The 13,177-nt window shown below is 37.2% G+C and overlaps 1 protein-coding gene across 3 annotated transcripts in view; it reads left to right on the top strand.

Annotated features, from left to right (window-relative positions):
* CNTNAP5 (contactin associated protein family member 5) overlaps window positions 1-13,177 on the top strand; it is an 811,538-nt gene that overhangs the window by 374,097 nt on the left and 424,264 nt on the right. For all 3 annotated transcript variants that reach the window (XM_086718348.1, XM_086718347.1, XM_086718349.1), the window contains one exon: window positions 1,440-1,643. In XM_086718348.1, the coding sequence (XP_086574474.1) occupies window positions 1,440-1,643 (204 nt within the window). The remainder of the gene's footprint in view (window positions 1-1,439; window positions 1,644-13,177) is intronic.

Raw genomic sequence — 13,177 nt, 5'->3', positions numbered from 1 at the left:
CCGCCTGCTTCCACATATACAGATCCTCCCCTGTTGTCAGCATTCCCTGCCAGAATGGTGAATTTACTACAATTGGTGAACCTACCGTCCCCATAATTTTGCCTTTTCTAGAACATCATACCGTTGGAATCATACAGTAGCCTTTTCAGATTGGCACATTTCACTTGGTAATACACATTTAAATTTCTTTCATGTCTTTTCATGGCTTGCTAGCTCATTTCTTTTTAGTGCTGAATAATATTCCACTGTCTCGATATACCAGTTTATTTATACATCCACCTACTGAAGGACATCTTGGTGGCTTCCAAGATTTGGCAATTATGAATAAAGCTGCTATAAACATCCATGTGCAGATTTTTGCATGAACATAAGTTTTCAACTCCTTTGTGTAAATACCAAGCAGTGAGGCTGCTGGGTAGTGTGATGAGAGTATGTTTAGTTTTATAAGAAGCCACCAAATTGTCTTCCAAAGCAGCTGTACCATTTTGCATTCTTACCACAAATGAATGAGAGTTCCTGTCACTTCACATCCTCACCAGCATTTCTTGTTGTCAGTGTTCAGTATCTCATTCTTGTTTTAATTTGCCTTTTCTTAATGACACATGATGTGGAGCATCTTTTCATATACTTACTTGTCATTTCTGTAATTTCTTTGGGGAGGTGAGAATCCCTATTAACATTTTGACATACAATTTTCAGATATGTTTAAACATATCTACAAAGTGAGTTGATTTAAATCACGATCTTTCTCTTGACTTTCTCTTCTTTGCTTTAACAATAGTAATTGAACACTTTTTATATATAAAAACTGAAACGAGAGCTATCACTGACACAGGATAAGTCAGGGACGGTAAGGGTGCCATATATTTGCCTTCCCTATACAAACAGCAAGTTTTCCTTTACCGCATATTCTTTTCTACTGAACCAGAGGAGACCTCACAATATTTTTCAACACAGGTTCTAAGAAGACAGTACTATTCAGTTAATTGTGGAATGATAGACTGTATTTTTCCATCTCTAACCTTGAACCTGAGATGAGGAGGTCAAGTGGCTCCAGATATCGGAAACAAATTGATAATGAAGGTCAATCATGAGAGATTATTACTACCAGGCACCTGACACTGTAGAGCCTGATGTAGGTACTTATGGTATTCTCACCCTGTCCCCTCAAGCAAAATATGACATATCACTAATGAGGGGTTTTACTTCCAGGCTACAAATCAGTTCACTTTGATTCAGTGTGTGATGCTTGCTTATAAATGAATAATCCCCCTTGAGTCTAATTAAGTTGAGCCTAGTCTATATGCTTCCTGTTGAGATGGGACCTTCCCAATGTCAAGAACATTCCTATAACTTGGACAACTAAGATGGGAAGCAGGAAGAGCAATTATGAGGATATTAACTGATCTCTCTCTCTCTCTTTCTCTCTCTCTGCCCAGAGTCAGATGTCGCTGACTTTGATGGCCGAAGCTCCCTTCTGTACAGGTTCAATCAGAAGCTGATGAGCACTCTCAAAGATGTGATCTCTCTGAAATTCAAGAGCATGCAAGGAGATGGGGTCCTGTTCCATGGAGAAGGTCAACGTGGAGACCACATCACTCTGGAGCTCCAGAAGGGGAGGCTCGCCCTACACCTCAACTTGGGTAGGGTCAGGCTTTGCTCCTTTCTATGTAGAGATAGCAGGAACTCCATTTTGTAGTGGGTCACAGTTCCTTATTGCCCAGGTGTTATCAGGTGAAAATTGCTGGAGCTCAGTGTAAGTGGAGTTTTCCCCTTTCACCTGTCAGAGAAGAAAAAATTACCATTTTGTGAAATAGTTAAGCTGTACATAGCATTCTTTGAAACAAGATAGAATTGGCAAGTATGGAGCTCTACAAGTTCATTGCTATCATGTATCTATGTATCTATCTATCTATCTATCTATCTATCAATCATCTATCTTTTTTAGTAATAGAATTTAATTTGAGCACATTTAACACACATGAACATATATATATATTTTTTAATTTTTTTTCAACGTTTTTTATTTTATTTTTGGGACAGAGAGAGACAGAGCATGAACGGGGAAGGGGCAGAGAGAGAGGGAGATACAGAATCGGAAACAGGCTCCAGGCTCCCAGCCATCAGCCCAGAGCCTGACGCGGGGCTCGAACTCATGGACTGTGAGATCGTGACCTGGCTGAAGTCGGACGCTTAACCGACTGCACCACCCAGGCGCCCCAGAACATATATATTTTTTAAACTGAGTTGAATTCTCAGCAGCTTTTTTTTAAGTTTATTTATTTTTGAGACAGAGAGAGACAGCATGAATAGGGGAGGGGCAGAGAGAGAGGGAGACACAGAATCAGAAGCAGGCTCCAGGCTCTGAGCCATCAGCCCAGATCCCGATGCAGGGCTCGAACTCATGGACCGCGAGATCGTGACCTGAGCTGAAGTCAGACACTTAACCGACTGAGCCACCCAGGCGCCCCCATGAACATATATTTTAATGAAGCTTGCTCATAATCTATTCTGATTGGTATATTTATGACCAATCATAAATTGGTACATTTATGAAAGTTGAATCCCAAGAGAAAAATAGAGAAGACACATTTTAATTTATTTGGTTTCTTTCTTCTTTCTCTCTCTCTCTCTCTCTCTCTCTTTCGTTTGTTCTTTCTTTATCTTTCTGTTTTTCTGTCCTTTTTCTGGTTGAAGGGAGATAGAGGGTTATATGTATAGTGGGAAAGTCTAAGTTTCTAGGCAAACACAGTTTCCTTCAAGTGCCCTGGTTGTGCCAGGATGAACCCTAGACTTGCCAAATACCAGTTAATTTGGTACAGAATGTCCTCCTGCCTTCTGTGCATTGAGGACACTGGCCTCCTCCTGTGGGCTGGCACCCAGCATGGCCTCACCACAGGCAGGCCATCATTGTAATCAACTTCCTATTCCAGGGAACAAAAGAGAAAGGAACAGCCTCCTTTGTGTGCTCAAAGGTACTTCTGAAGGAAGAGTGAAACAAGTGCTGACGGCAGGGGGCAGAATTCCCAGAGGTGCAAAAGCAAACCTAAAAGCTCTTCCGTAGAGAAAGAAACCAAAAGAAAAAAAAAAAAAAAACGCACACACACACAAAAACCAAACAAACAAACAAAAAAAAAAAACCACGAGCCCATGCTGAAGGAACAGCAAGTGCCATTCCTTATGAGAATGATTCCCTGCCTCTCATTCATATTTGTTAGCATTTGGGAAAGGGACGGTTATGGTACTTGTGGAAGATAATTATCACTAAGTATTCGCTATCAGAGTAAAGAAGGACAGTCATAGCAGAATTGAGTTTGTAAGTTCAAGTTGCATGGAAAGCTGGAAAAAAATCTCAAGTATACTTTCACAATTAGGAGGAGAGACATAAGAATAAAGATTAGTGTGGACTCATCCCAAAAGCCAAACTATGTAAGCCTCTATTTTGAGTCATTTCTGAGTATCTTCTTACCCACCATGGTGAATATTGGCAGGGGTAACAGGGAAAACATCTGGAATCCCAAGTTTAATTCATAAAATTGACATCTAGTGCATTAGATTAAATATCCACCAAAAGCATCCTTAGAAGCAGAATTTTACCCAGAAGAAAGCAGCAAGAGGATTTGCTAGTAACCTGATTAATTGTATTAACATACATGCAAAAGCAACTCAACAATGAATTATCTGAAGGGCGGGCATACACATATTCAGCAAAAGATGTATCAGTTTATTAACTGGCCTTCAATTTTGAGGAAGGGACTGTGGATGAATGGAGTGGAGCCCCTCAACTGGCCATGCCTCAGAGAGCACTGTGCGTCGTGAGTGAAGTTACAATTATTTGTCAACGCCAGAGCAGGCGCCTTCTGATGACACTCAGTCTGCCAGTTGCTGCCATTCCCAATTATGTATGCTGTCCCTCTACAATGCTCTGCTCCAGCATGCATAATCCAGTGTTGCAAACCAGTTTCACTCACAGTATTGGATGATGGAAAGGAGTAGGTGTGGTCACTCAACAGAACTGTTTTCATTGCAGACATGTGCCAGCTATTTGTTATGGGGAAAGTCACATAACCCACAAGCCTCTGTTTACCTATGTAGAATCCGGGGCTAAGGAATAACTGTCTTGTAGAGCATGGACACGAAAACCAAAAATATTATAAATTAATATTCCATGTCAGTAAGTGAACCTAATGAAGGATCCCAAAGATAAGCTCTTAATATTGCTCATTTCTTCATCAAACAATATCCAAATGCCCTGTACTCTTCTCCATGCCAACCTTCCTGAAAAGAAATGGTGTATGAAATAAATAGGACCTATTCCTTGCAATGAAAAACAAGGCAAGTCTCTTTTCCCCAGATTCCATGTGCCCTGTTTTTCTAATCAGGATGGTGACAAAGTAAAACCTCATTGAGTGAATGATTCAGTAGTGAGAATATGTTCTTCATCTAGTCTGCATAGTTTGAGAATTTCTTCATCTTAGAAAATGAAATGCTGTGGATTTGAGTGTTCCCTGTACTTCCCTATTTGAAGCAGCCACCTAACTTTCCTATAAATCAGTGCCAATTTGCATGTTTCTTCTCTAGAGAGACACTGCCACGTATCAGTTCCTTAGCCCTTCCTACCTCACAAATAGGCAGCAGATCTCTGGAAGCACTAAGTTAAGGGCACAGGGGATGATAACTGCTTTGATTTGCTCATAACAGACAATCTGTCATGTAGATTGCAAAAGGGCAGGGCAACATTTGTTCATTTCTATAGCTCCAGAACTTAGGAAAACACCTGCCTAAAAATGAATACATTGGAAAAAGGAGGTTCCATCTAAAATAGCAGGGGCTGGCACAATGCATGTTGTTACCGTTGGGCTTGCTCACCCCAAGCCTGTGCACCTGGCTCCCTCATGTGCCACTCTCTCTCCTATGATGGTGCCCTGCTATTTATAAAATCCCCACAATGTGCTAGGATCCTAGCCAATCTTCAAAGCAGCCCTGTTAGGTGAACAAACCAAATTAGCCCAATTACCCATAAGGAATATTAAGATCAAAAAGAATAAATCACTTCAGTTTACACAGTTAGCTATAAGGTATCGCCACTGTTAAAATGTATTATATCCAATCCATTTTTTCACTGTTATGTTCAGATTATAAAATATATGTCAGTTTTAGAAAATCTGAAGAAAAAATAAAATCATTATATTTAAGAGAAAACAGTCACTTGAAATCCTACAATTCAGTCATCTCTGCTATTAATGCTTTAGTATATTTTTCAAATGTTTTTTTCTTAAATATTTATATAAACATTTTACATATTATACAAAATTCATGTTCTTTCTATGTTGCCACACAGCCTCCGGAATAGAAAGAATTCATGTTATGCATGATCATGTGTACCTCTTAATATTTTAAATTTTGTAAAAGAAATGAATCAAGAATAGAAAGAAAGAAGGAAGAGATGGATGTGAGGGGGTAGGGAGGAGGGGGAGAAAGAGAGGCAGAGAGAGAAGGAAGGAGGGAGAAAGAGAAAGAGGCAGAGAGAAGAATGAGTGGAGAAAAAGGGAGGGAGAGGGAGAGAGAAAGAGGAAGAAATAAAGAGGCAGAGAGGAAAGGAGAGAAGAAAGACAGGGAGGGAGAGAGAAGGAGAGAGAGCAAGAGAGACAGGAAGAGGAAGAGGCAGAGAGGGAGGGAGGAGAAGCAGGAGGGTGAGAGAAGGAATGAGGGAGGAAGAATCCAAGAATCCAAGATAGTGGGCTAAAGTATAGTGCTAGGCCAATGAAAGAGGTAGTTGTTTTTTTGTTTCTTTTTCTTGTTTTTTTTTTTTTTTTCATTTGTTTGTTTTTTTTTGTTTGTTTTTTTTTTCCCTGCCCAGCTCTCATGGGCACTCCAGCAGCCTTTCCTTTAGTGACAATTCTCCAGTGTGTGTCCTTATCTAATCTGAGACTTTACAATTCAGCAATTCAGGAAAAGAGTGGAGGGGTTCAGCACCATGGACAGCTGCCAAGGCTCCTGCTTGGGAGTCCTATGGGCTGTGGTTCTTTTCAAGTGATGCTCTTTCCTGGCTGATTCACATTGCCTAGTTACCTCTACTGTGACTGACTTGGACAGGTCAGTTCTATGGTGAAATTGACCTAGGTCAACCCATTTAATTAATTTCTTAGGGTAAAGCAATATTTTTTTTCCCTAAAAGTATTAATGGGAAAGCGATTTCTTCTCGTAAGGAGATCATAGAGACTCCTCTTCTCACTCTGTACATATCTCATTCACATTACCTGTGGCAGTCTGCCCTCTGCAGAATTCCAATGGCACAAACCCACACATACAGGTGGGAGAATCAAAGAGCTGAGACATTACATGACTGGGAAACTGTTGTAAGAACTAAGCAAGACATCAATAGTACATGTTGGTCATTCATCCTTACAAGAGTTCAGTGCCTTTGAATTGAGGCAGAATGTGCAATGTGCAGTAAATACAGCAGTAGTAAAGTGAGAATCCTGGAATAGCATAGACACACGTAAAGCAGTGTCCTTGGGGGAGTAAGCATAGGGTTCAGAGGCCAGAGCACTTGATTGAATATTCAATTTATTGTCATATCTGGAGATGTAGGTGATAGATCTGCATATTCTCCAAAAAGTAAAATGGACGTTTACTATACTTTTTTGAAATCTAGACATTTGAATAAGTCAACCCACATGTATTTATAAAATGTTTATCATGTTTCTGAGTTGGTACTGAATAGCATGGAAGATATTTTAAATATTGCCATTTTTGAGAGCCTGCACTTATGCTGTGTACCAGATACATTAAATACATATTTCATTTAAAATCACATGATAGTCCTAAAAAACTATCCAAACCCATTTCCAGATGAAGAAACTGACGGTCAGTGATGTATAGTCAGTTGCCCAAGATCACACAGTTGCATTATGTTAGACCTTGGATTAGAACCCTCTCCAGTCCTACCCCAATGCCCTGACATTAATAATTAAGACGTTATAAATCTTTATGAAATAATTATATATTAAATATCATGAAGTCCAAGTTCATATGTTAAATTGTGACAATGGAAGGATCAGGGTGGGAGAGAGGAGCCCAAAAAAGCATTATGGATGAACCCCGACTTACCTGGGCATTTTATTATGAAAAATAGAGGAAGACAGGTGTTTCAAAGTATCATGGTGATAAGGTGCATCCCATTTTCCATAAATTTTGTCACTAATGTAGTAACAATTTGTTGAACAAGTATATTAAATCAGATGCTAAGCTAGCCACTGGGGGTTAAAAGTTCTATTTACCTGTCCCTGTATTCAGGGAGTTCTTAACCTGGTAAACTGATTATTTCTATTTACATTCTACCTTTTTAATTTTAATTTAAAAATATAATTATGTATTATCAAAACCATATACAATAACTGTATTAAGATAGTGTTTTTATGAGGACTTTAAGTTACAAAACAGATGAACATAAGGGAGGGGAAGCAAAGATAATATAAGAACAAGGAAGGGGACAAAAAACCTAAGAGACTCTTAAGCGTGCAGAACAGAGGGTTACTGGAGGGGTTGTGGGAGGGGGGATGGGCTAAATGGGTAAGGGGCATTAAGGAATCTACTCCTGAAATCATTGTTGCACCACATGCTAACTAACTTAGATGTCAATTTAAAAAATAAATTAAATAAAAATTAAAAAAAAAAAGATAGTGTTTTTTAACATAGCAGCAGTCACAGAAGATGGATACAAATTAGGGGTCAGACTTGAACAACCATCCCTAATCTGGCAAGTGTTTTATTGAATGAATTTTAGAAATTTCCTAACAATTAAAGAAGTATGTTTCATTGCTTTAGTGATACATAAATATTTTCTCTAATTTGAGAGTCAAATCCACCGGTGTCATGTGGCTTACTGTTAGCTTCTTGTTTTTGTTTTTGTTTTGTTTTGTTTTTTAATTTTTTAAATGTTTTTCTTTTTTTCCAGAAAGTCTCACTTGACCACTTAGGAAAATATTCATTAGCCCTGCATCTTGCCAAACAAGGGTCTTTGTAATACTGGATAGCCCATGGAGTTGAAATTTGCCTTCTTCTGCTAAATCTTAGGCTTCCCCCTTAGTGTTGCCCCATTTTTCTTTTCCACAACTTTTTGCTTTCCATCCATCAGACTCTTTCCTGCTAAGCTAAGCTGCATAACTCACACATGTGTATGGTGGGATGCAGAAGGTAAGAAATGAGGGTGAATGGAAGTATCTTTTTTTTTTTTTTTCCAATAAGGGTAACAGTGAGAATATTAGTGTTGGAATAAGATAGAGCTGGGTTGTAACCCTAACTCTGTGCTCTTGGGTGAGTCATGTGTCTTCTTTGACAGAGCTTTTTGCAGGGTTTTGGTCAGGAACGATTGAAACAACATGTATAAAGTGCTCACATTATGTGAGAAGTTTATAATATAAGTGAATACCGATGTTGATAATCTGAAAAATTAAAGGTGGAAAGGTTAGTTCTGAAGGTCAGATGGAGGCAGGCATTAGAGACTTCCATGCGAGTGGCCGCCTATTTCCTGAACAGTAAAGGAAGCCCTTTCCACGAGTGACTTTTTGCAGAAATACAATCTGAAACAAGAGTTCCCTTTCCCTTTTGCTCAGGTGATCTGAAGTTCGCCAATTGTGAAAGGTGATGTGGCATCTATGTTTGAACTGCTAACATAAGACCAAGCAAGAAGATCCAAACAAAGACGACTGTGGGTGAAAACCTAGTGATAATGTGTGCCCTTAGACAGAAAATGTTAAGTCTAAGGGTGGAGAAATTGACATGCATATCCACAGTATGTTGGCAGGGGACAAAGATGAGAAATTAAATCATAAATATTTTGGAAACATTACAAGCTTCTTGTAAAAATTGTTACCTGCTTTAGGGCCTTGAGAATATTTACATTGTTTCATTTTAAGTGTATCTCAAACCACATGAAAGCAAGTGGTTTTTTGTTTTTGTTTTTGAGTAAAAGGTTGTTTTATTCCCTAACATGTTCCTGGTCTAAAAGGTAACTTCTGCATATTTTTGTCTTTGACCTCTACAGTTGCCCATGGGCATTTTTATCTTGCCTTAAGAAATTGGAAACTACTGAAAGCTAGTGGTCGAACCTCACTTGCCACTGAGGAAAAACTTGAAATATGTATTTCAGGATAAAGAGTTTGATAATCTCTTGAGAATTAAGTGTTTCTTAATTTCTAATAATGGACATGTCTTGGTAAGATAGAACATTTCCTAGGACTAACATTCATCTTTCTTTATGGTAACATCTAGTGTAGGTACAATTCAAAACATCCTTCTTGATGAATTTCAGAAATTCCCTGTTTCCCCAATTGTTTAAACAAACTAATTTTCACTCAGTTTGTTTTAATACAAGATTTCTGAATGTTAGCGTAGGATGATTGATGGAGGTGTGGGTGAAATTCATTCACATCCTCCACTTTTTTGGTAATAAAGAAGTAACTTGTACTGCAGGGAATAGTCAGTAATTTACACATCACTTCTATATAGTTTTCAATGAACCAGGAATGCATGATAAGGAATTTGTTTTTAATGAATTTTATTATTTTTCTCATTATCAAAGATAGTTATGCCCACTCTAAAAACAGCGGGAAAAAAAAAGAAATCAAAGCCTCTTAATATTTTAGTAAATGCATTTTTTTGTTTATTTTCACGTAGTGCTTATCTGTTTCCTTTCCATACTTGTTACTTAGTCTTTATATATACTTTTCTATCCTACCTTTTTATAATTTATTTTAAGGTTTTTTAATATTTATTTATTTTGGGGCACCTGGGTGGGTCAGTCGGTTGGGCGTTTGACTTCAGCTCAGGTCATGATCTCCCAGTCTGTGATTTCGAGCCCCGCCTGGGGCTCTATGCTGACAGCTCAGAGCCTGGAGCCTACTTCCTGTTCTGTGTTTCCCTCTCTCTGGCCCTCCCCTGCTCACACTGTGTCTCACTCTTTCTCTCAAAAAGAAATAAACATTAATTTTTGTTAATGTTTATTTCTTTTTGAGAGAGAGAGAAAATCCCAAACAAGTTCTACACTGTCAGCACAAAGCCCAACATGGGGCTTGATCTCATGACCATGCAATCATGACATGAGCTGAGATCAAGAGTCAGAGGCTTAACTGACAGCCACCAGGCTTCGCCCCTGCCTTTTTATACTTTAAATCAGGAAGGTGCACACTATTTAATACCCCTTTTATTAAATGTTATTTTTTAATGTTATCAAAAAATGGCAGTTACTACTGAGTATACTTTTGAAATGATATAAATACTTTGTATGTATCATTTAGATTCATATGTAATATTCCATCTGGTGATTCTGCTTAAGTTTACTCAAAGTTTTTTTTTTTTTTGTCTCTTTCCAAACGATTAGACATTATCTCTAATATTTAAATTATTAGATATTCTTAAAACATTCCTATTTTAATTTTAGTTAGTTTTTTTTTAGAAGAGACTTCCAGAAAGTAGGTTACTAAGTAAAAAGTTACGAACATTTTTTAGTTCCTAAGTATGTATTGATTTTTTTTTTTTTTCAAAAGAATTGGTGGGATTTTCTTTTGCATTATTTTTGGGCAGTAAATCAATTTGACCAGGTAAGTAAACAATGTAAAGAAGGAACAATGTTAATTCACCTTTGAGGGCAGGTCAACAAATTGCTATAAATATTCATGAAAATTTCATAACCTATTTTGCATGAGAAGATAAGTGTGTTAATTAAGGTTCATGTTTTCATTAGGTGCAGTAAGACAGAAGTAGCTGCCTTTTATTTAAGAAGATATACAGTGTTGTTCCTCTGAAGTTTTAAAATTATGAGCAGGATTATTGGCTGAAATAGCAAACTTGGTGCAGTAAGATTAGGGTGTGGGAGAGGAAGGCTGACTTTAATGTTGATGAGGGTATGTACTGATGGGATTACAGAAGCTACTTCCTCTTCCCAGGTGTTCTGAGGCATGACAGTGGTGGTGATGGTGGTTCCAGTGGATAGAAGTAGGTAGACTATGGTGGTAGCAGCCAACTTGGAAATTTACTCCTTGAAGTTTCAGAATTTAAAGATCCCAATATACATGCCCAGAGAACCTTGATCCAATCAGGGTAACATATCAACTCATCCAATTTAGTATTACATTTGGAAGTTGTACACCTGGCTTACTTAAAAAAAAAAAAAATCACCTAAGGATTTTAAAACAACGGATCAGGGACATATAGTTAGCTATTTAAAAAGACAAAATAGGGGGTGCTGGGTGGCTCAGTCAGTTAAGCTTCTGACTTTTGGTTTCAGCTCAGGTCATGATCTCATGTTTGTGAGTTCGAGCCATGCATCTGGCTCTGCACTGACACAGGGGAGCCTACTTGGCTCTCTTGCTCTCTCTCTCTCTCTCTCTCTCTGCCCTTCCCCTGCTTGCTGTCTATCTCTTAAAATAAATTAAAATACGCTTTAAGAAGATAAAATAAAGGAGGAACTCTACCTTATGTCATATGCATCGGAATAAAATTCAAATGAAATGAAGTGGAAAAAATGGGAGAATTCTTTAATGACCTCAAAATGGAAGGGCATTAAAGTATAACAAAAATACATAAAACAAGCCATAAATGAAAAAGAAAATGGTGGCTTTTTCAACCAAGAATGTCTGAATGACAAAAAAAATTTAAAAATAGAAAAAAAAATTTAAAGTGAAAGCAAAAAACAAAGAACAGCAACAAGGTATTGGCATCATTCACATTACAGACAATGGACTAAATACAAATTGATAAGGAATTTGACACAAGAAATAGGCAAGAAATGTGAGGAAATAGTTCATAAAAAGGAATTAAAAATGAAAATATTTTCAAAATCATTCACTTTAAGGGAAATGTATATTAAAACTGTTCAGAAATATACTGTTTTTGTCTGTTAGACAGGCAGAATTCCAAAAGCTTGAACATAGTTTCTTGACAAGCCTGTGCAGAAGAATGCCTCTCATAACTTGCTGGTAGGAGTTTGAATTGTCACAACTTTCCTAGAGGACAATTCGACAGTACCTGTCAAAATTGCATATGTGAAAACTTCTGACCACCAGATCCTTACCTAAGAATGCATGTTACAGAAATCCAAAGTGCTGTCTACACACATCCAAAGTGCTGTCTACATACAAGGTATTTGAGAAGTTTTAAGTATCAATAATAGAGAGACTGCTTCAACATTTATTCATAGGAAACTGGTTAAAATGCATATCACATATATCATTCAATGGAATGCTATGCGGCTACAGAAAAGAATGAGGCAGCTTTTTATATACTGATGTAAGAAAACTCCGAGGATAAATTAAGGGAAAATGAAAAGGTACACAAAAGTTGTGCACTGTATTTCATCATTAAGGTAAAACATTAATGAGGAGAAATAAAGAATATCTTTGCATATGTATATGTGTGCATATGTGCGTATATAGTCTTGCATATATTGCTATATATGCATGTATTTAATGTGTGTATGTATTGCATTTATATAAAGTATATATGTACATATAAGTTATATATACATACAGAGTGCATATATATAAAGTATATATATGTGTATATATAAATAAATTGTGTGTGTGTGTATACACACACACTGGCTTGCATATGCCTCAGGTTTTTCCTGGAAGGAGAAAGAAGACATTAATAACAGCAATTCCTTATAGGACATGTATGGAAGATTAGCATATGGAGGCAAGGATGGAGGAAGATTCATTACTGAATCCAGAAAGTTAAAATATATATATAGTCACTTTGACCCATTTGTAATTAAATTCACCTTTGGAAGCTGGAATAATAGTACAGACAAAAATATTTAAATACTTTGCTTTAATCATTATCCTTGGCTTTATTAAAGAACTCAGTATATCTCCAAAACCCACCAAAAGCAGCACATAGAATAAATAAGTAGGAAGAAAGGATATGGTTCCTTTTCCTTTTTTTTTTCATTCTGTGACTTGCAGTGGCTTTACATTTTCAAATGTTTAATGTTTGTGACTTACTGTTTAGAAATAATTGTTACATCATGCATTTTTAATTTTTAAGAAAAAAATTGAGGCACATACCAAAGTGAAATCTCTACTATTAATTTCACGTGGCTTATTACCTGGAACTAACTGTTTATAAGGCACACTAAGTTTCCTTCAATAGTTCATTAGCCTTTAGAAAAATT

The sequence above is a fragment of the Puma concolor genome, chromosome C1, assembly GCF_028749965.1.
Source record: "Puma concolor isolate L17-30 chromosome C1, mPumCon1.1.hap2, whole genome shotgun sequence".
Taxonomy (NCBI): Eukaryota; Metazoa; Chordata; class Mammalia; order Carnivora; family Felidae; genus Puma; species Puma concolor.
Note: the sequence above shows the minus strand (reverse complement) of the source record. Positions and strands in the feature narration are given on the sequence as shown.